Consider the following 19,096-nt stretch of genomic DNA (forward strand, 5'->3'; position numbering starts at 1 on the left):
CAGGACATTTTATATCTAAGTACTTTTTGAAGGATTATATTCCCACTTGCGCCTTACGCCAATGACAACCGACATTAATGCATTCGGAAACTTTTCACCAAATGTGCTATGTTTTATGTTAAGGTCTACCATGGAAACAGTTATTCATGTTGAACTGTTGAAAAGTCCAAAAATCGATAATATTATTGCAATTTAGATTAATGTGGGGACGCAACTTAGAATTGACAAAGCTATTTCAGTTGTTGATGGAGTGCACAAATTCAGACAATGACTAAACGATCCTCGCTTTGGCACGTTTCTCCTGGATACGAACAATACCCATATAACGTCATGAATCATTGCTAATACTCAGTATCTGCGTGTGGCCTTTTTAGATGCGGTTGTGCTGTTTCCTGCAAAACATTAACCACAGTGATATAGTTTACGAAATGTTTGACTTCTGCAGATGTTTCTTTATCCTTCTTCTCTGTCACCTGACAATTGGCTCTGTTTCTTACAAAGAGAAAGACTTCCTGGCCAATCTCACCTTGAAGTACGACCCCAAGATCCGCCCCGTCTTAGATGGTTCCAAGTCGACAGTGAGTATCAGATTGGGATTGTCCGCAATATTATCTCTGGATGAAAAACAGGAAGTGCTCAGCTTTAGAGCATGGGTTTTAATGAGGTGGGAGGACCAGCTTTTGGTGTGGAATACGACACATGGCATTCCCGCATCAGTGACTATGCCCTTGGTGGATGTATGGTCACCTACCATACTGAATCTTGAATCTGTGACAAACTTGAAGCATCTAAAAGAAGAAACGGACACGGTGCTTGTCACCAATAATGGTAGAATTTCGTATCTCTACTATGGCAGGTTTGACATAGGATGCAAGGTGAATATACAACGGTTCCCTTTTGATCATCAGTCATGTACTTTTCACTTGCAAACAGTTTATACCTCAGTATCTAAGGAATATCTTCAGGTAGAAGACACATCTTTAGATCTTGAAACGTATAAAGAAAACGGAGAATTTCACCTTTTCAGTTCATCAATTGAACTGCAGGAATTCAAGGTTTACAATAACAGTCAAGAATGGATAAAAGTGACCTTGGTTCTGCAAAGACGACCTATGTTCTACATCCTCAACAACATCCTGCCCGTTGTGTTCCTGTCCTTCCTTAACACCTTCGCCTCCCTGCTGCCCGAGGAGAGCGGAGAGAAGATGTCCCTGTGTGTCTCCATCCTGTTGTCATATGCAGTGTTTCTCACCCTCATCAACTCCTACCTACCAGCAAACTCCGACCACCTGTGTTTCTTCAGTGTCTATGTCACCCTGCTTGTGTTAATCAGCACGCTCACGTGCCTTGTCACAATCTTCATTCTGGTATTTCACTCTCATCTTCAAAGGGACATGGATAGTCCAAGATGGCTTCCAATTGCTTGGGGATCAGACAGCAAAGTTGGGACGACTGAACCACGGGTTAAGAATGACGATGTAGCTCCATACCAATCAGATGTGAAAGACAAAGCAAACAAGAAGTTAGACATGAAGGATGCGACAATCACCAAATGTAACAAGGTGGCATTTGGGACGTTCTTCACACTCACAATTCTTGTTAATCTGATATTTTTCATCAGCGTATCTCTATGATGGATACCTTTTACTGACATGGCAGAGAAAGAACTGCTTCTGCCACAAAACAATTTACTACCGTCATTGCTTCTGCAATTTGTCAGCCAAGAACGTTCCTGTTGAAAAGAAGACAAACACCTTTGGTTGGTCAGTGGATATATGTTCTTATTGTATCTTACATGTGTTTTACAATAGTGGAATAGTGCTGAATGTATTTAAACTAGTTAACTGTTATATGTATAAATATGTTTGTTATAGATCAGGGAGCGACCGTTTGATATTCTTGGGGTGGCCTGGGATTTTATCAAATAAAAATTAGAAATTGACTACCATGTGAATTACATATTTTGTGGAATAAGGTATTCCAATTGTAAAATGATCTCTCTTATATGTCTGTAACAACCTTCAGCTCCCTGCATTTATCCAACCATCCCGTGAAGGTCCGGGGTAGAATAGGTCTTCAGCAACCCTTGCTTGCCGTAAAAGGCGACTATGCTTGTCGTAAAAGGCGACTAACGGGATCGGGTGGTCAGGCTCGCTGACTTGGTTCATGCATGTCATCGATCCCAATTGCGTGGATCGATGCTCATGATATCCATCACTGGATTGTCTGGTCCAGACTCGATTATTTACAGACCGCCGTCATATAGCTGGAATATTGCTGAGTGCGGCGTAAAACAACAAACCAACCAACCAATCCAACCATCCGTGCCAAGCCTGTCCCCACAATGAACCATATGGCTACTGTTAGCAAGGGGAAGGATCTTCACAAACTTAACTTCAACTGATTATCTAGCATCCATGAAATCAAAAGCAGGAAAGTTCAAATAAAGCATGTTCAAATGAGATTGTACAGGTTCCAAGTGTTGATAAAAAACACTTTGTTGCTATTATTTCCATTGATTTAAGAACGAAGGAACAAAACCTCTACAGTCAACTTAAATCAAGTCGATAGTGATATGTTAATATGTTAAAAAGTTAATATGTTCAAAGGCTCCATCATTGAATCTAAAGTGTTGGGGCTACTTCAGTTTAGGATCAGTAATATATTTTAAATTAAGACATTATTGTCATTATTATACCTTCAGATTATTACAAATAAAAGTTGGGAGAATAGTTGAATTGTTAACATTGGCATTGTTAATACAAATCGTAATGCTATAGAATATTACAACATGCACAAATTTAAATTCGTATAATTAAATTTGTATTATATTAAAATTGTTACAGAGACTTGATAAAGTGGTAATAAAATGTATAGTCCCTATGTATATAAGTAAGCTTTTGATTGTCTTTTCGTCATAGAACGATGATATATCATTTATATATCGATATCATCCTGTTATCAACGTTCATGGTGACATTATCCTGGCGTAATGTCTCAGTATATTGTTGTTCGACTTAATTCGATATGTAAAGAGTTTTCAAACGGGGTGTATATACATTTAACTGCATAAAATAGTTCCTTTCTGTGACTTGACCGATTTACTTCAGTCATAAGTATCATTCATGGACAAATCTTCGTCCACGGACATGGGAATGTTATGTTCTTGCACAGATAAAATCGCCAATAATTCGAAATTTCCATCTGTCATCGCCCTAGGAAACGAATGTATTTCATTCGCCCTTTCTGGCCTAAAGTGGCCTCTTGGTGGGGTCAAACGGGTTCCGTTTAATTTATTGGAAGTCACGAACTGGACATGGTTTGTTAGAGCAGAATTCCTTTGTTGCTCAATCTGCGACCTCATTGCTTTCCTAAGAGCGATTTGAGAGTCTTGTCGGGAAGGAATACAACAGCTTTTCTTTCTGGAACTGGACAAAGAAGGACATTTAAAGGGGACGTTGGTGACACCAAATACGTCATCAGCGTCCATGGTATTTCTAGCAGTATTCGGCACGGAATGGCGAGTACCATTACGAGGCGTGGACACAGTAGATTCACGATGTGATGCCTGCCCACGTCTTGGTGTGGCTTCTTGGTGAGCTCCTTTAGGGTCACACTGAAGGATATGGGTCTTCTTTGTCTGGCGTGGGGAGGTTCTTGGAAGAGCCACCCATCTCCGGATCGTAACGCCCTGGTTTGTGTCAGAAGGAGGTCTGATCATTTCTCTGAAAAGGAAGAAGGATATTGGAATCATGGGTTTTATTCGACATCGGGCAATAACATATGCATGTGAGGTTAGCTGAAAAATGGAGTTTAGGCCTAACTGAGATACAATGCCGCAGTTTAACATGAATACCCCACTCAGACACAGTATAATGACTCCGAGCCGACCAGTCCTTGTTTTAGCCCCTTAATGCCGAGCGCCAGACAGGGTAACAACAAGTACCATATTTTAACGGTTTTTTGGTATGAAGCGGCCGGGGCTCGAACCCACGACCTTCCGCTCTCCGGGCAGACGCTCTAGAACCAGACACGGAGTCGGTCGAACATATACATCTACGCAAATGAACTGTGATCATATTCACATTCCTATTTATTATATTGTTGATTTTAGAAGCACGAATCAAACTCCTCTTTATCTCAAAGAAGACTTAAAGCTTATATGTGATTAATTGGGAATTTTTTTTTAAACCCGATTCAAGTATAAGACACAAATGTTTCTCCTACCATATGTACATTTGTCAAAGAGAATTACAATACTACGTTTATATCGAACACGCTTATAACGAACTGACCGATATAACGAACTTACTTTTAGTCCCGGCCATTTGTTGTATATATGCTGTTTATACGCTTATAACGAAGTACGGTTATTACGAACTAAAATTAGTGGTCCCTTTGAGTTCGTTATAACCGTAGTTTACTGTATTGTGTCTCCGTTCGTGAACTTTTAGTTTCATGCATAATGCATTGTTTCGTGACAAAGCATATAATATGTAACATGTAACATAGTTAACAAGGAGCCTATCACATACATTTGCGTAAGAAATATTATGTCATATGTTAGCTTTACGCGAGTTTTTATAAAAGGCACGGCTGGGATTAGGATTACATTCGGATTAGAATTACTGTAATCCTACAATCAGCCTGGGACTAACACACGGTATTACATAGGTGATATTACTTGTCAGGTGGGGGATAAACTAGCAATGTCAAAGTTCTGTCCAGTTATATTTAGTCAGTAACATATGTATGAGTTTATACGTTTGATATATACTCAACAACAAAAGTTCCTGTGACACCAATATTTTAGTGTATTTTTCAAACAAATAAAGTTTGGTTTTCAATAGTGCAGTACATGTATGGAATCAAGTCACAAAAACGCAACTGCTACAGAAAAGCATGCATTCCATGCAAAAGTTGACTTTAAAGCAAGACCCATGCATTTCACTACCCAAGAATTTGTAATAAAAACATGTGCGTTAACAACCACTCAGAAAAACAACAAAATTACGCAATTATTCAACATTACGAAAGGCCACGCCTGTCCGAAAATGAGCGTCTGCGAGCCATTGGTATGCTTGAAGCGGGATCGAGTCAACGTGATGTTGCAAGACAATTCAACGCCCACAGAAACACCATTTGGTGTTTATGGCAACGTTGGCAACAGACGAATGCAGTCAGAGACCATCCTCGAAGTAGCAGGCCATGCGTAATCAATAATCGACAAGACAACTGGATTCGAACAACACACCTACGAAATCAATTCCAGCCAGAAACAGTGACTGCAAGAAGCATCCCTGGCCTTCGACGAATATCTTCACAAACCATACGTCGTCGCCTCGGATGTGCAGGGATTGTCGCCAGAAGACCCGCCAGACGTCCAATTTTGACAGGAAACCACCGTCAAGCACGTCTACAGTGGTGCAGACAGCGTCTACGCTGGACGGCCATGCAGTAGGGACAAGTTCTATTCACTGACAAATCTCGTTTTCACCTCAGCCACAGCGATGGACGGATTCGAGTGTACCGACGTCGAAGTGAACGTTACGTCAATCATTGTGTCATGGAAGAAGATCGGTACAGGGGCGGCAGTGTTATGGTATGGGGTGGGATTACAGCAAGACACAGGACCCGTTTGATAGTGGTAGAGGAAAAGCTCAATGGACAGCGCTACCGCGACGAGATCATCGGCACCGAAATTGTTTCAGATTTGGTAAAAAACATAACTTTGCATTAAATCTTATTCAATGTCACAGGAACTTTTGTCAGTATATGTAAGTTATGTGTGTGATATCGACAAGAATGCATTTTATCGGACACTTCCCTTCCTTTTGGTAATGGATGTGCACGGCCGGCTCGCAGCAATAAAAGCGGTAAAAGTCGCTTTGACTAAATAAAATGAAAATGAAATGTTGCTGTCAGATTTAGATTTATAATATTTATAAGGACCGTAACCAGTTCATGATTGTTTTTAAGTTTTTATCACCTACCGATCCAAATCAAACTTAAGATGATCATAAAAAATTCTTTACAATGCATAATATTTTTTGTACTTTTTCGGGCTGTCGACAAATATTTTTCACGGTCAAAATATGTTAACCGAAAAAAAAGAAAACAAGTCTCCCATCAATGATGGATATCTTTTCGTGATGTTTTATTGTTATTTCATATGGTTGTTTGATTGTTCGTGAGTGTTGTTGGTTATTTTAACTTTTAAACCTTTGTTGGTTTCTACAAAAAGATTCCCATGTGTTTCACATCAGTTGCTTCACCGCACAATCGCTGAGTTATGAATAAATGTATTTAATATGATTCTTTGGCTTGTTTAATGTTGATGCAACTGAATGTCCGCATTATTTTCTGATAAATCTGATCATTTCCTCCTAGTTTACTTTCAGTTTGATGAGCGTGTTTCGCCTCGTGCAATGGTTCACGTGTTTCGCCTCGTGCAGTGGTTGGCGTGTTTCGCCTCGTGCGGTGGTTAGAGTGTTTCGCCTCGTGCGGTAGTTGGCGTGTTTCGCCTCGTGCGGTAGTTGGCGTGTTTCGCCTCGTGCGGTGGTTGGCGTATTTCGCCTCGTGCAGTGGTTGGCGTGTTTCGCCTCGTGCAGTGGTTGGCGTGTTTCGCCTCGTGCAGTGGTTGGCGTGTTTCGCCTCGTGCGGTGGTTAGAGTGTTTCGCCTCGTGCGGTATTTGGCGTGTTTCGCCTCGTGCGATAGTTGGTGTGTTTCGCCTCGTGCGGTGGTTGGCGTATTTCACCTCGTGCAGTGGCGTTAAAGTGTTCGCTCGTCACGCCGAAGAAAAAGGTTCAATTCCCGACATGGGTACAATGATTCCCGACTTGGGGACAGTCTGCGGATTTTTCACAAATACGCAGCATATCGTGATCTGTGTTGTCCAGGTTCCCATTCCACAAAGCGATCCTTGCGCTACGACTATCGAAAGCAATTGTTAAAAGATGGGAGTTAAGATCATCTTAGAGCTACGACTATAGTAAGCTGATGTTAAAGGATGGAAGTTATGATCATCTAAGAGCTACGGCTATCGTAAGTCATTGTTAAAGGATGGGAGTTATGATCATCTAAGAGCTACGGCTATCATAAGCTGATGTAAAAGGATGGGAGTTACGATCATCTTAGAGCTACGACTATCGTAAGCCATTGTTAAAGGATGGAAGTTATGATCATCTTAGAGCTACGGCTATCGTAAGTCAATGTTAAAGGATAGGAGGTATGGTCATCTTAGAGCTACGACTATCGTAAGTCTATGTTAAAGGGTGGAAGTTATTATCATCTTAGCGCTACGACTATCGTAAGTCTATGTTAAAGGGTGGAAGTTATGATCATTTTAGAGCTACGGCTATCATAAGCTGTTGTTAAAGGATGGAAGTTATGATCATCTCAGCGCTACGACTATCGTAAGTCATTGTTAAAAGATGGGAGTTATGATCATCTTAGATCTACGACTATCGTAAGCCATTGTTAAAGGATGGAAGTTATGATCATCTTAGAGCTACGGTTATCATAAGCTGGTGTTAAAGGATGGAAGTTATGATCATCTTAGCGCTACGACTATCGTAAGCCATTGTTAAAGGATGGGAGTTATGATCAACTTAGAGCTACGACTATCGTAAGTCTATGTTAAAGGGTGGAAGTTATGATCATCTTAGCGCTACGACTATCGTAAGCCATTGTTAAAGGATGGAAGTTATGGTCATCTTAGAGCTACGACTAACATAAGCTGATGTTAAAAGATCGGAGTTATGATCATCTTAGCGCTACGACTATCGTAAGTCAGTGTTAAAGGATGGGAGTTATTATCATCTTAGAGCTTCGACTTTCGTAAGCTGATGTTAAAGGATGGGAGTTATGATCATCTTAGAGCTACGGCTATCTTAAGTCATTGTTAAAGGATGGGAGTTATGATCATCTTAGAGCTACGACTATCGTAAGCCATTGTTAAAGGATGGGAGTTATGATCATCTTAGAGCTACGACTATCATAAGCCATTGTTAAAGGATGGGAGTTATGATCATCTTAGAGCTACGACTATCATAAGCCATTGTTAAAGGATGGGAGTTATGATCATCTTAGAGCTACGACTATCGTAAGCCATTGTTAAAGGATGGGAGTTATGATCATCTTAGAGCTACGGCTATCGTAAGTCAATGTTAAAGGATAGGAGGTATGGTCATCTTAGAGCTACGACTATCGTAAGTCTATGTTAAAGGGTGGAAGTTATGATCATCTTAGCGCTACGACTATCGTAAGTCTATGTTAAAGGGTGGAAGTTATGATCATCTTTGCGCTACGACTATCGTAAGCCATTGTTAAAGGATCGGAGTTATGATCATCTTAGAGCTACGACTATCGTAAGTCTATGTTAAAGGGTGGAAGTTATGATCATCTTAGCGCTACGACTATCGTAAGCCATTGTTAAAGGATGGGAGTTATGATCATCTTTGAGCTACGACTATCGTAAACCGATGTTCAAGGTTGGGAGTTATGATCATCTTAGCTCTACGACTATCATAAGCTGATGTTAAAGGACGGAAGTTATGATCATCTTAGCGCTACGACTATTGTAAGCAATTGTTAAAGGATGGGAGTTATGATCATCTTAGCGCTACGACTACCGTAAACCGATGTTAAAGGATGGGAGCTTGTGGACAAGGCCCTGGACCCACCTGCATTAAACGATCTTAGCTGAGACTATTGTAACTATTGTATTTAATCTTCTAAGTATAGAACGTACTACGCCTGACAATATGTCTAGCGCAAGGATCGCTTTGTGTGAGCGGGAAATGTTAACATGGGAAGTGATGTGACGCCATCCGTCAATCCTACATTTCCACGTTGATGATGGTAACGGTTTGGTGGCATTTCAACTTCAAATTTAAGACTAACGCTAAGTACACATGGGGCGGACAGGAATGTAAATCAAATTAATTTACCATGGCCTTAAAGGATTTTCAGGGACACGGTGAATGGGTTCTACTCGTCATTCCTCATCAAACTTCCTAAACCTTAGGCAGGGGAAATAAAAAGTACCTGGTCGATGACGTTTATCATTGTATTGAAACCATGAGCTTGGGTATACCAAGGACCATAATCGTCGTGAAGTTAAGACTAGAACCTGTGGATCCTGGTACGACAAGGGACATAACTCTACATCACCCGCCGCCGGGAACGTAGAGAACGTCAAAGACAGGGGATACACCAGTCTCGATTATCCGACCAAACAGATTCCATAAGGCGTCAAAGACAAAATAGCTGTGAAAATAATTTGAAATTTGGTGATGACGCCATGAATTTGCGAAAGGGTAAGCGGTAGCACCCGCCTTTCACACTAAAAGTATGTGTTTGTTGCCTCAGAGAACACAGTAGAGAACACAGTAGTTCTGCCATGCCACAGTGGCATGTAAACAAACCAGGTATTCATGTGATGGACAAGAAATCCAGTCTCAAATCTATAATAACACCCGAATCAGCACGGCATTCAACATTTCGTTGTGTTTTGTCGGAAGTTCATGTGGGGTGGGATTAATCATCACACGACATGGACAGCTTGGTAAACATGAAGTGGCATAGACTATCAGTGCAATGCATTCCAAACAAACGACAGCCGTTATTACACATTAGCCACTAAAATGTCGACAATGCACAGGATGCGATACTGTTTGCCTTGTAAAGCTTTTTCACTTTTGTTAAAAACAGACCCAAGCGTATTCGAAAAAAACAATTGCCGTCCACCATAGCACTTACCTTGTCAAATGCCAGACATTTACCTGTGCAGGTATGGCTCTGTTCAATCAATATACCGTTCAGGTGTTTAGGAGTTTCCAGCTTGGCATATATGCAAATCTGATAAGGGCCCGTGCCTTTGCATAGCTTTAAAATGTATATCTGTTCCATCAACCACTAGCATGGCTATCTTAAAGAACATCGTAATTGGTATTTATGTTCAAAGAGGGTGCGAACCCATATCATCGGGTTTTATTACACATCACGGAAAGTTCCGACAAAGCTCATTGAATTTCTGTTATATAAGGAAAGTAGCCTTGGGCAGGTGGTTGGACAATGCTGTCATGGTGCTCAGATAATCTGGGCCAATCATCACAAGTTCCCCGCCTGTCTGGGTGTAAGTGAAAGCTGCTTAAAACATGCATAAAATAGGATTTAGGGAAGCTTTAGTTAACCAGCTGGGTCCTATTTTTAGTGATTAAATTACTGCTTGTGGTACATACATATGGTAGGCTTGTGTAATATGAGCTTATTTCACGTGTTTTCTTATGGGGTCGTGAATGTAGTTGTTAGTTGCAGTGGTGCTGTTGGCTGTAGTTGTAGCTGCAGTACAACTAATAGTGATATTATAGTTACAGTAACAGTGGGGATGGAATGGTAACAGTATGTGTGAGAGAGTGAGAGTGTGTGTGTGAGGGAGAGCTTTGTGCGAGAGAGAGAGAGACAGAGAGAGAGAGCATGTGTGTGTGTGTGCGAGAGAAAGAGACAGCGTGTGTGCGAGAGAGAGTATGTGTGTGTTTGAGAGAGAGAGAGAGCGTGTGTGTGTGAGTGTGAGGAAGAGAGCCTGTGTTTGTGTGTGTGGGATAGCGTGTGTGTGAATGAGAGCGTGTGAGAGAGAAAGGGAGAGAGAGCGTGTGTGAGGGAGAGCGTGTTCTCGAGAGAGAGCATGTGTGTGTGCGAGAGAAAGATAGAGCATGTGTGCGAGAGAGAACGAGTATGTGTGTGTATGTGTTTGTTTGAGAGAGAGCGTGTGAGTGTGAGGAATAGAACGTGTGTGTCTGTGTGTCGGGGGGGGGGGGGGGGGGTAGCATGTGTGTGAACGAGAGAGTGTGAGAGAGTGAGATCGTGTGTGCGAGAGAAAGAGTGTGAGAGAGCGTGTGTGCGAGAGAGAGAGAGAGCTTGAGTGAGAGAGTGTGAGGGAGAGAGCGTGTGTGAGAGAGGGTGAGCATGTGTATGAGAGAGCGTGTTTGTGAGAGAGAGAAAGCGTGTGTGTGAGAGAGAGTGTGAAAGAGAGTGTGTGTGTGTGTGTGCGAGAGAGAGAGAGAGCATGTGTGTGTGTGAGAGAGAGAGAAAGCATGTGTGTGTGTGTGAGAGCGTGTGTGCGAGAGAGTGTGTGTGTGTGAGAGAGAGAGAGAGAGAGCATGTGTGTGTGAGAGAGAGAGAGAGAGCGAGCATGTGTGTGCGAGAGTAAGAGAGCATGTGTGTGTGAGAGAGAAAGCATGTGTGTGAGAGAGAGAAAGAGAGAGAGTATGTGTGTGTGTGTGAAAGAGAGAACGTGTGTGAGCGAGAGAAAGATAGAGCATGTGTGCGAGAGAGAGTATGTGTGTGTGTGTGTGTGTTTGTTTGAGAGAGAGCGTGTGAGTGTGAGAAATAGAACGTGTGTTAGTGTGTGTGTGTGTGGGGGGGGGGGGGGGGGTAGCATGTGTGTGAACGAGAGTGTGAGCGAGTGAGAGAGTGAGATCGTGTGTGCGAGAGAAAGAGTGTGAGAGAGCGTGTGTGCGAGAGAGAGAGAGCGTGTGTGAGAGAGAGTGAGCATGTGTGACAGAGCGTGTTTGTGAGAGAGAGAACGCGTGTGTGTGACAGAGCGTGTGTGAAAGAGAGTGTGTGTGTGAGAGAGAGAGAGCATGTGTGAGAGAGAGAGAGAGAGAGAGAGAAAGCATGTGTGTGAACGAGAGAGTGTGAGAGAGTGAGATCGTGTGTGCGAGAGAAAGAGTGCGAGAGAGCGTGTGTGCGAGAGAGAGAGAGAGCGTGTGTGTGTGAGAGAGAGAGCATGTGTTTGAGAGAGAGAAAGAAAGCATGTGTGTGCGTGAGAGAGCGTGTGTGCGAGAAAGTGTGCGTGTGCGAGAGAGAGAGAGAGCATTTGTGTGCGAGAGTAAGAAAGCATGTGTGTGTGAGAGAGAGCGTGTGTGTGAGAGAGTGTGTGTGTGTGCGAGAGAGAGAGAGAGCATGTGTATGAGAGAGAGAGAGAGAGCCTGTGTGTGCGAGAGTAAGAGAGCATGTGTGTGTGAGAGAGAGCGTGTGTGAGAGAGAGTGTGTATGTGCGAGAGAGAGAGAGAGCATGTGTGTGAGAGAGAGAGAGAAAGCATGGGTGTGAGAGAGAGAAAGAGAGCGTGTGAGTGTGGGAGAGAGCGTGTGTGTGAAAGAGAGATAACGTGTGTGAGCGAGAGAAAGTGTGTGTGTGTGAGAGAGATAGCGTGTGTTTGACAGAGAGAGCGTGTGAGTGTGAGGGAGAGAGCAGTGTGTGTGTGTGTGTGAGAGAGAGAGAGAGAGCGCGCACGTTTGTGTGTGGGTGCATGTATGTGTGTGTTGTGGAACGCCGCACTCAGCAATATTCAAGCTATGTGATGGCGATCTGTAAATATTCAAATCTGAGCCAGACAATCCAGTAAATAATATTGTGAGCAACGATCCACGCTGTCGGACTTAGGGGTACCCGCAATCAACCAAGTCACCGAGCCTGTAGTAGCCAGTAGTAGTAGTGGTAGTAGTTGAAACAGCAGTAGTAGTAGTAGTAGTAGTAGTTGTAGTAATGGCAGTAGAAGAAGTAATGTCAGTAGTAGTAGTAGTAGTAGTAGTTGCAGCAGCAGCAGCAGCAGCAGTAGTAGTAGTAGTAGTAGTAATGATAGTAGAAGAAGTAATGGCAGTAGTAGTAGTAGTAGTTGCAACAGCAGTAGTAGTAGTAGTAGTAGTTGTAGTAATGGCAGTAGAAGAAGTAATGTCAGTAGTAGTAGTAGTAGTAGTAGTTGCAGCAGCAGCAGCAGCAGCAGTAGTAGTAGTAGTAGTAGTAATGATAGTAGAAGAAGTAATGGCAGTAGTAGTAGTAGTAGTTGCAACAGCAGTAGTAGTACTAGTAATAGTAGTAGTAGTTGCAGTAGCAGTAGTGATAGTATCAGCAGCAGCAGTAGTAGTAACAGTTGCAACAGTAGTAGTAGTAGTAGTAGTTGCAGCAGCAGTAATAGTAATAGTAGTAGTAGTAGTAGTTGCAGCAGCAGTAGTAGTAGTAATAGTAGTAGCAGTTGCAGCAGCAGTAGTAGTAGTAGTTGCAGCAGCAGTAGTAGTGACAGTAGAAGAAGTAATGGCAGTAGAAGAAATAATGGCAGTAGTAGTAGTAGTAGTAGTAGTAGTTGCAACAGCAGTAGTAGTACTAGTAGTAGTAGTAGTAGTAGTAGTAGTTGTAGTAATGGCAGTAGAAGAAGTAATGTCAGTAGTAGTAGTTGCAGCAGCAGCAGCAGTAGAAGTAGTAGTAGTAGTAATGGTAGTAGAAGAAGTAATGGCAGTAGTAGTAGTAATAGTAGTAGTAGTTGCAGTAGCAGTAGTGATAGTATCAGCAGCAGCAGTAGTAGTAACAGTTGCAACAGTAGTAGTATTAGTAGTTGCGGCACCAGTAGCAGTAGTAGTAGTAGTAGCAGCAGCAGCAGCAGTAGTAGTGGCGGAAGCGACATCAGTAGCATTAGTAGTAGTAATAGTAGTAGCAGTAGCAGCTGTAGTCAGTAGTAGTAGTAGTAGTAGTAGTAGCAGCTGTAGGCAGTAGTAGTAGTAGTTGCAGCAGAAGCTGTAGTAGCAGTAGCAGTAGTAGTAGTAGTATCAGCATTAGTAGTAGTATCGGTACTGGTAGTAGTAGTAGTAGTAGTAGCAGTAGTAGTAGTACTAATTGCAGTAGTAGTAGTAGTAGTAGTTCTAATTGCAGTAGTAGTAGTAATTGCAGTAGTAGTAGTAGTAGTAGTCATTGCAGTAGTAGTAGTAGTTGCAGTAGTAGTCGTAATTGCAGTAGTAGTAGTAGTACTAATTGCAGTAGTAGTAGTAATTGCAGTAGTAGTAGTAGTAGTAGTAGTAGTAGTAGTAGTCGTAATTGCAGTAGTAGTAGTAATTGCAGTAGTAGTAGATGCATGTGGCTGTACGCCACTGTACGTCTTCAAACACCTGTTCAATGACACACTACTATCTACGTATATGCATGTATTTACAGATCAGGATGAAAGTTGCTGAAATCTAAAACAGAAAATATGGATCGCCATCCTTCGTCTTTGTTTCCCTCAATTTTAACATGTTCCGCGATAGATGTCGCCCGGTATGTCGTCTGCCACCACGGCACGTGCTGTGAGGAACAGTATTATCGCCTGACAAACAAGTCAGTCAGCAAGGACAGTGAGATATCTCCTGCTGGCCTTGTGGCGTGACCTCAGACAAGGAGACTTAGATAATAGGCCTAGATTGAACAGAATGATATAGCACGCAATCAGATTGTCTCTCGTATCCGATATTGAATAATCAATTACGATGCTGTCCATTTTATATACGCTCCTATATTCGGGATAACACTGATCGACAGTATAAATCGTTGCATGTAACGATGAACACGGGCCGTATCAGTGGTTATAGTTGTGTAACATTTAGTGCTGTTTAAAAGCCTAAGGTTTTCTAACCTTAAAATGGATCCTATTGAAAGGTCTTAATCTCGCAAATCGACACTTAAAATAGAATACATATCACTTCGTATTTGGAAGTCGACAATTTCCGGCAAGGTTAGAAAATCTTCGGAATGAAATGTATATTTACGAACGCATCAATCGCGTTGTAAAAATGTGAATGGTACGCAATAGCGGTGATTGAGTGATTATTGTTTAGGTCATCAGCCATATTCAAGCTACGACAGCCTGTGAATAATCAAAGCCTGGACTAGACAAACCAATGTCATTTACCCCGGAATCCCCACATGGATGGTAGCTAAAAAGCCTACCTTGAAACCATGCATTGTCACTATTCTATTCCTGTCCGATGTGAAATGTGAGGTGAGGTGAAATGGGGTTTAACGTCGCATCCAAGATTATTGCACTTATATAGCGACGTGCATGCACGTGTGTGTGGCTGCTTGTACTTGTCCGGACTGATGCCGATGTATAGAGCTGGCCCACCGAGATACCATGCCGCAGTTTAACATGAATACCCCACTCAGATACAGTATACTGACTCCGAGCCGACCATTCCTTGTTTTAGCCCCTTAATGCCGAGCGCCAGACAGGGTAACAACAAGTACCATCTGTTATCGTATTTTAGTATTACGTGGCCGGGTATCGAACCCCGGACCTCGCGCTCTCCGTGCGGACGCTGTACCACTAGACCACGGAGGCGGTCCGATTTGCGTGTGTGAGTATGGTTTTACGCAATATCACGGCGGGAGACACTAGAAATGGGCTTCACACATTGCAGCCACGTGGAGAATCGAACCCGGGCTTTCAGCGAGACGAGCTAACGCTTTATTCACTAGGCTACCTCACCGCCACCGCCTGATGTATTAAGGGCGGTCGGGTAGCCTACTGGTTAAAGCGTTCGCTCGTCACGCCGAAGACCAGGGTTCGATTCCCGACATGGGTACAATGTGTGAAGCCCATTTTTCTGGTGTCCCCGCCGTGATATTGCTGGAATACTGCTAAAAGCGGCGTAAAAACATACTCACTCACTCACTAACTCTGATGTTTTGTCGCGGAATAAGCCGAGAAGACCCAAGTACGTCGAAATTGTGTGTGTGTGTGTGTGTGTGTGTGTGTGTGTGTGTGTGTGTGTGTGTGTGTGTGTGTGTGTGTGTGTGTGTGTGTGTGTGTGTGTGTGTGTGTGTGTGTGTGTGTGTGTGCTTGGCAATGGAGTATGTCTCTCTGCAGTGAGTGAGTGTATGAGTTGGATTTTGCGCCGCTTTTAGCAATATTCCAGCTAGCGAATCGAGTCTTGACCAGACTATCCAGTTATTGATATTGTGAACAATGATCCACGACGTCGGGGTACGATGACACGCAATCAACCATCACAGAACATGTCCACCTGATACATTGGGTCGCCTGTTACATCCAGTGGGACGTTCGGGTAGCCTAGTGGTTAAAGCGTTCTCTCGTCACGCCGAAGACCCGGGTTCGATTCCCCACATGGGTACAATGCGTGAAGCCCATTTCTGGTGGCCCCGCCGTGATATTGTTGGAATATTGCTAAAGGCGGCATAAAACCATACTCACTCATTCTTACATCCAGCACAGGTTGCTGTGGACCAATTCTAACCCGGATTCGTCACGGGGTATATATCAGTAGCACGATCGTATCAATATTGTAATGGTTGTTGCTGACAAGAAAAATAAAACGTCGGTACTCAGACATACGACTCGGAGGGGAATACATAAAACACAAATCAATTTAACTTGAACATCACGTTTTTTGTTTCGATCATATCAATATATTATCCTGCGAAAACATGTGATGAACCTTTTGATGAACATTACCTGATTCCGTATGGAATGTTCTGCATACGTTTGTACTGAACCTCTTCATGGCGATGCCGGTTTTTTTCCAGTCTTTGCAAGTAAGCAGACGACATATCACTGTGCTTGGTAATGATTCCGTCAAGGTCGCGTGACGTCGACCAACCTTCAACCGTACTCCCATCCAAAGGGAGACAACGCTCTGACGTCATCGGATGGAAATGTTTTCTGCTTTTATTACCATCCATGACAACTTCTCCTTGAATGGACTAGAAGTGAAGTGAAGGGAAGTGCGACAGGCGTTGATATTCTGTCATAAAGAGTCGGATCTCTAATTTCGTCTCCATCAACTTCAACGTCAGCAAACCGACGCCACCTTGGCGTCACCAAGAGTATGCTTCACAGTTGTCACGACGTTGAACACAAAATGGACACGGTGTGTCACCAGGAACACCCTCGTATCATTGTAGGTATTCAGTTTTCAGAAACGCCTTCCTAAATATCCTGGAACACTTGGATCAAGATGGCGTCTCTTGGTTTGTTAGGAACAATACTCATTCAACGTTCATTGCCATGTTTCATACTGTTTTTACGTGCTTGGTTAAAAAGGTTTTGTCATCAAAGCCCGGAATTTATCGCTTAATCACACAGGCGGTACAAAGCGCTACACACCAATATCTGAAAGTGTGTGAAACTGTAACAAGATCCGTTCTCCCGTTGTTTCCGAGCCTCTTGGGCAAGTCATGAACATACACACAATGGAACCTGCCGTAGTGATTGTTGAAACAAGTGTATCTGTATTGACAAGTCCAGTGTCTCAGACCATCGTCATTCCAGACAATAATCGCCCAATTTGGAAGAACTACTTCAGGGAGATATTCCAATGATTTGTCATTAAAACACACGCGAGGAGATGTGGCTGATTCTCATTTATCACGAACAAGGTAACACGAGTGATGAGAGCTGTTGTTCCGTGCAATAAACACAAGTTGTATATATGGAATGATGGAATAGAAGTACTTACAACAGCAATAAAAGTGTGGCAGTTATGTTTCTGGGTTTCGAGAAATTCAATTTCCGTTCCGTCAAATCTGATTGAAACTGTTGAAACTCTTATGCATTAGAAATGCATTTTTATCAGATCTGACACACGCAGCAGGTACGGTGTATTCTCGTGGAGCAGACTTCTTTATAGATCGCACTGTCGTCTGCCCAGGACCTCGTGCACAGAGTACGCCAAGTACAGGAGTCACAATGGGAACGTCCCGCACTGTTCCTATAGCCCCAAGAAAGAAAGAAACGACTTCAATTCAGTTTAAATGTATGGCAACATGAGCACATTATCACAAGATCATTTTAACTTTTCCTAAAAGACGACCCGAGGCTGTTCCTGTGAGATCCGGTTATTGATACTGTCTATCCTGGGGTTTGTCTCAGGGGCATATCCTTTGTACATCTATGCCATCAGACACACATTTTTAAACTCATATTTTCCGCAGCTTGAGGGACACAAAATGTCATCCAAACTGAATTAGAACAAAAATGTCCTTTACGACACCGATTGTTCATTACCACACTGACTTGAAGCGTTGCCCAGGTGCAGGTGTGGTAGGTATTAGTATCAAGAATATTGTATTGGTCAATATCAAGGACGTAAGTCCTCCATATCCGTAAATCCGCAATCGTAAGACGCCGGGTAAACAGACATGTCAAACTGTTGACGTCTCAATAACACTATGTGTTGTCCCAGATACACTACGCGAAGTGTCGGTAAATATGTAACATTGAGCATTCCGACGATAATGAATGTCGTCCTCAATCGTTCCCGGGCCTGAAACCTGAATCTGCTGGTGTTTTTGTGTTCTTATATAACGACCGTCCCATTATGCCGCTTTTCATAACGAACATCAATCAGAATGTCGTCTCCCTTCTCTTTATCACCAAACTGTTTCACCTTTGTACCAAACATATTCAAACGCTTTTGGATTCAGTGAATCACTTTTCTTGATGCTTTCTTGACAAGCGTATTACGAACACTTAACACGCTCGTTTAATTTATCCGCAATTCAAAATGATTGATTAGAAAATCAATAGCAAAAGTGGTTATCTTTATGCTGGCGTCCCTCAAATAAATAATTGTAGCCAGTTTCCAAACACACATACCATGTTCGTGTTCCAAGTGTCTACACTGATGGCCAAACAATGTAATGCTTTAGAATCCCGGTTTTGGAGACTTGTCAAAAGCTGTCGTCTATTCGTTTCAAGAACAAGACTTGAGTCGATCATATTCAAACTTGTTTTTTCCGCCCAAAGCCATCTATCCCCAGAAGGAGTATTTTAGGAGATCGCGAACGAAAAAACACTCCAGTATTTCTCCTGGCGTTTCTTACGATCAAGGCAGCTGTTCGGCATCCTGCATGGCAAACAATTTGTCGTCTGCTGATAATCATAGTCCAAACACCAAATCACCCTCGTGGCTCTGTTTGGCCATGATTTCAACACTCTGACACCAGTTATTAATTCCCCTCGCTGAAAACTATCACAATCAAATTGTCGTCTGCTTTCATGTGAGTCATGACTGACATCGCGGCGCGCGGAAAGCCACTCCAAACGGTGGGTCAATGGGTCCGATAAATCTACTAAATTGTAATACGACCATTGGGATCATAGGGCATTGACAATTGATCACAATCAATCGCTTATTGACTTGCTACCCCCTGGTAATAATACGGACCCATTTATCAGCCCATACCAGCAGGCCGCTAATGTGAAGGGTGTTCGCTCATATTTGCTTCTCAATAACAGTGTCGATGTGTGTGTGCGTGGGTGAAAA

At 42.7% G+C, this 19,096-nt stretch overlaps 2 protein-coding genes across 3 annotated transcripts; one reads left to right on the forward strand and one right to left on the reverse strand.

Moving 5' to 3' along the window:
* The first annotated feature begins 428 nt into the window (after positions 1 to 428).
* Positions 429 to 1,634, forward strand: LOC124146102 (neuronal acetylcholine receptor subunit alpha-6-like). Its single transcript, XM_048396701.1, has 2 exons — positions 429 to 578; positions 966 to 1,634. The coding sequence occupies exons 1-2, from the start codon at positions 429 to 431 to the stop codon at positions 1,632 to 1,634; spliced, it is 819 nt and encodes a 272-aa protein (XP_048252658.1).
* A 560-nt stretch (positions 1,635 to 2,194) lies between these two features.
* Positions 2,195 to 18,829, reverse strand: LOC124146135. 2 transcript variants are annotated; one of them, XM_048396768.1, is made up of 3 exons: positions 18,427 to 18,829; positions 16,285 to 17,539; positions 2,195 to 3,725 (listed from the first exon to the last, which is right to left on the reverse strand). In XM_048396768.1, exons 2-3 carry the CDS (start codon positions 16,509 to 16,511, stop codon positions 3,107 to 3,109), a joined length of 846 nt encoding a protein of 281 aa, XP_048252725.1. In that variant the 5' UTR covers positions 16,512 to 17,539; positions 18,427 to 18,829; the 3' UTR covers positions 2,195 to 3,106. The 2 variants fall into 2 exon arrangements, 1 of the variants encoding a protein (XP_048252725.1); XR_006862640.2 differs by lacking the exons at positions 16,285 to 17,539; positions 18,427 to 18,829 and adding an exon at positions 9,764 to 9,978.
* Between the last annotated feature and the right edge of the window lie 267 nt (positions 18,830 to 19,096).

The sequence above is a fragment of the Haliotis rufescens genome, unplaced genomic scaffold (genome assembly GCF_023055435.1).
Source record: "Haliotis rufescens isolate VD_foot unplaced genomic scaffold, xgHalRufe1.0.p SCAF_16, whole genome shotgun sequence".
Lineage (NCBI taxonomy): Eukaryota > Metazoa > Mollusca > Gastropoda > Lepetellida > Haliotidae > Haliotis > Haliotis rufescens.

Coding starts and splice junctions, on each gene's coding strand:
- LOC124146102 (XM_048396701.1), top strand. CDS start 429: ATGTTTGACTTCTGCAGATGTTTCTTTATCCTTCTTCTCTGTCACCTG. Junction 579..965: donor TAGATGGTTCCAAGTCGACA/GTGAGTATCAGA, acceptor GAATATCTTCAG/GTAGAAGACACATCTTTAGA.
- LOC124146135 (XM_048396768.1), bottom strand. CDS start 16,511: ATGGATGGTAATAAAAGCAGAAAACATTTCCATCCGATGACGTCAGAG. Junction 3,726..16,284: donor AACATTCCATACGGAATCAG/GTAATGTTCATC, acceptor CTTCCTTTTCAG/AGAAATGATCAGACCTCCTT.